Source organism: Amphimedon queenslandica, unplaced genomic scaffold (genome assembly GCF_000090795.2).
Source record: "Amphimedon queenslandica unplaced genomic scaffold, v1.1 AMPQUscaffold_1485_Cont26505, whole genome shotgun sequence".
Taxonomy (NCBI): Eukaryota; Metazoa; Porifera; class Demospongiae; order Haplosclerida; family Niphatidae; genus Amphimedon; species Amphimedon queenslandica.
In genome coordinates, this window is record NW_003558172.1 from 1 (window position 1) to 1,170 (window position 1,170).

Genomic DNA, 1,170 nt, shown 5'->3' on the forward strand with positions numbered 1-1,170 from the left:
TATTAATTAATAATTAATGTAATTATACTAATAATACACTCACCACTGATGTATCAGTAAAATTAAGAATATATACATTGTTACTGTCTCCATTACCAGTAATACCTCCAAATAATATAGCACTGGAATTATTAATTGATGTTAAAGTGAATTTATCAATAGGAGGTGGTCTGTCTCCAGTGACAGTCGGTGATATCCATTGTCCTAAAAATATCAATAATAATAATTAGTGTGAATGGAATGCATTGGGTGGAGCAAACTAGTTGATATTTCTTTGATCATATTATCAAATACATGTAATTAGGAGTGACAACCATGAACAAACAAGCAAGCAATTCTCAATGCAACCAGTCTGAGTAGAGAACCACCAAATAACAATACTTCATTATATTAATATAAACTGTATGTGCTCTGACCTGTTGAGAGTTTATAGAAATGGATCTCATTGCATCGTTGATAACCTTTACCACTGTACTGGGCACCAGGTTGTTTAGGTGTATTATTAGAAGATGGTCCATATCCTCCAATTACTACAAGATAGTCCTCGCTGTTCACTTTTATTGCTATCATGTCACAGTAGGCCTTCATCATAGGACCATGATGAGATGTAGTAGGAAAGAGTTCCTTCCATTTGAAGGTATCAACATTAAAACTGTATAAAATATTATATAATATTTATCAGTAACTATTATGTTTACCTGTATAAACTATTATGATAACAGCCAGGATGATTACAATCCCCTCCGAAATAAAATATTTCCCTTCCAATGGCAGCAGCTGCATAGCCCATAACACCCAGTGGAGGGTTACCAGTGGTGGGTTTCTGCTCCCACCTACCAGTCCTCAGGTGGCACACCTCCATCACAGAACACATTGATTTCTTCTCTTCGTTATTATGTACATTAGGGAGATCAGGCTGGAGCCCACCCCACATGTACAGGTAGTCTCCTACCCGTACAGTGGAGTGTCTGTACCTCTCCACTGGTTGATAGTCTATAGATAACAAGAGGTAACAGTAACTGAATGATACACTAATAGTAACAACACACGAGTCATAATCAAGTATAAACAAAATACTGACCTGGTGCTTTGGCTGCCATTTTGTTTGGAGGTAACGCCCTTCTATTACGTCACATAATCAAGGTGTGGCATTAATTTGATTTTTTTTGT

The 1,170-nt window shown here is 36.5% G+C and overlaps 1 protein-coding gene across 1 annotated transcript; it reads right to left on the reverse strand.

The window, feature by feature from the left end:
• Window positions 1–555: 555 nt before the first annotated feature.
• Window positions 556–1,100, reverse strand: LOC105316335 (kelch domain-containing protein 3-like; the record flags this gene model as incomplete). Its single annotated transcript, XM_011411169.1, has 3 exons — window positions 1,082–1,100; window positions 699–993; window positions 556–652 (listed from the first exon to the last, which is right to left on the reverse strand). Coding segments are annotated over exons 1-3 (411 nt in total), but the record flags the coding sequence as incomplete, so codon positions are not given.
• Window positions 1,101–1,170: the final 70 nt, after the last annotated feature.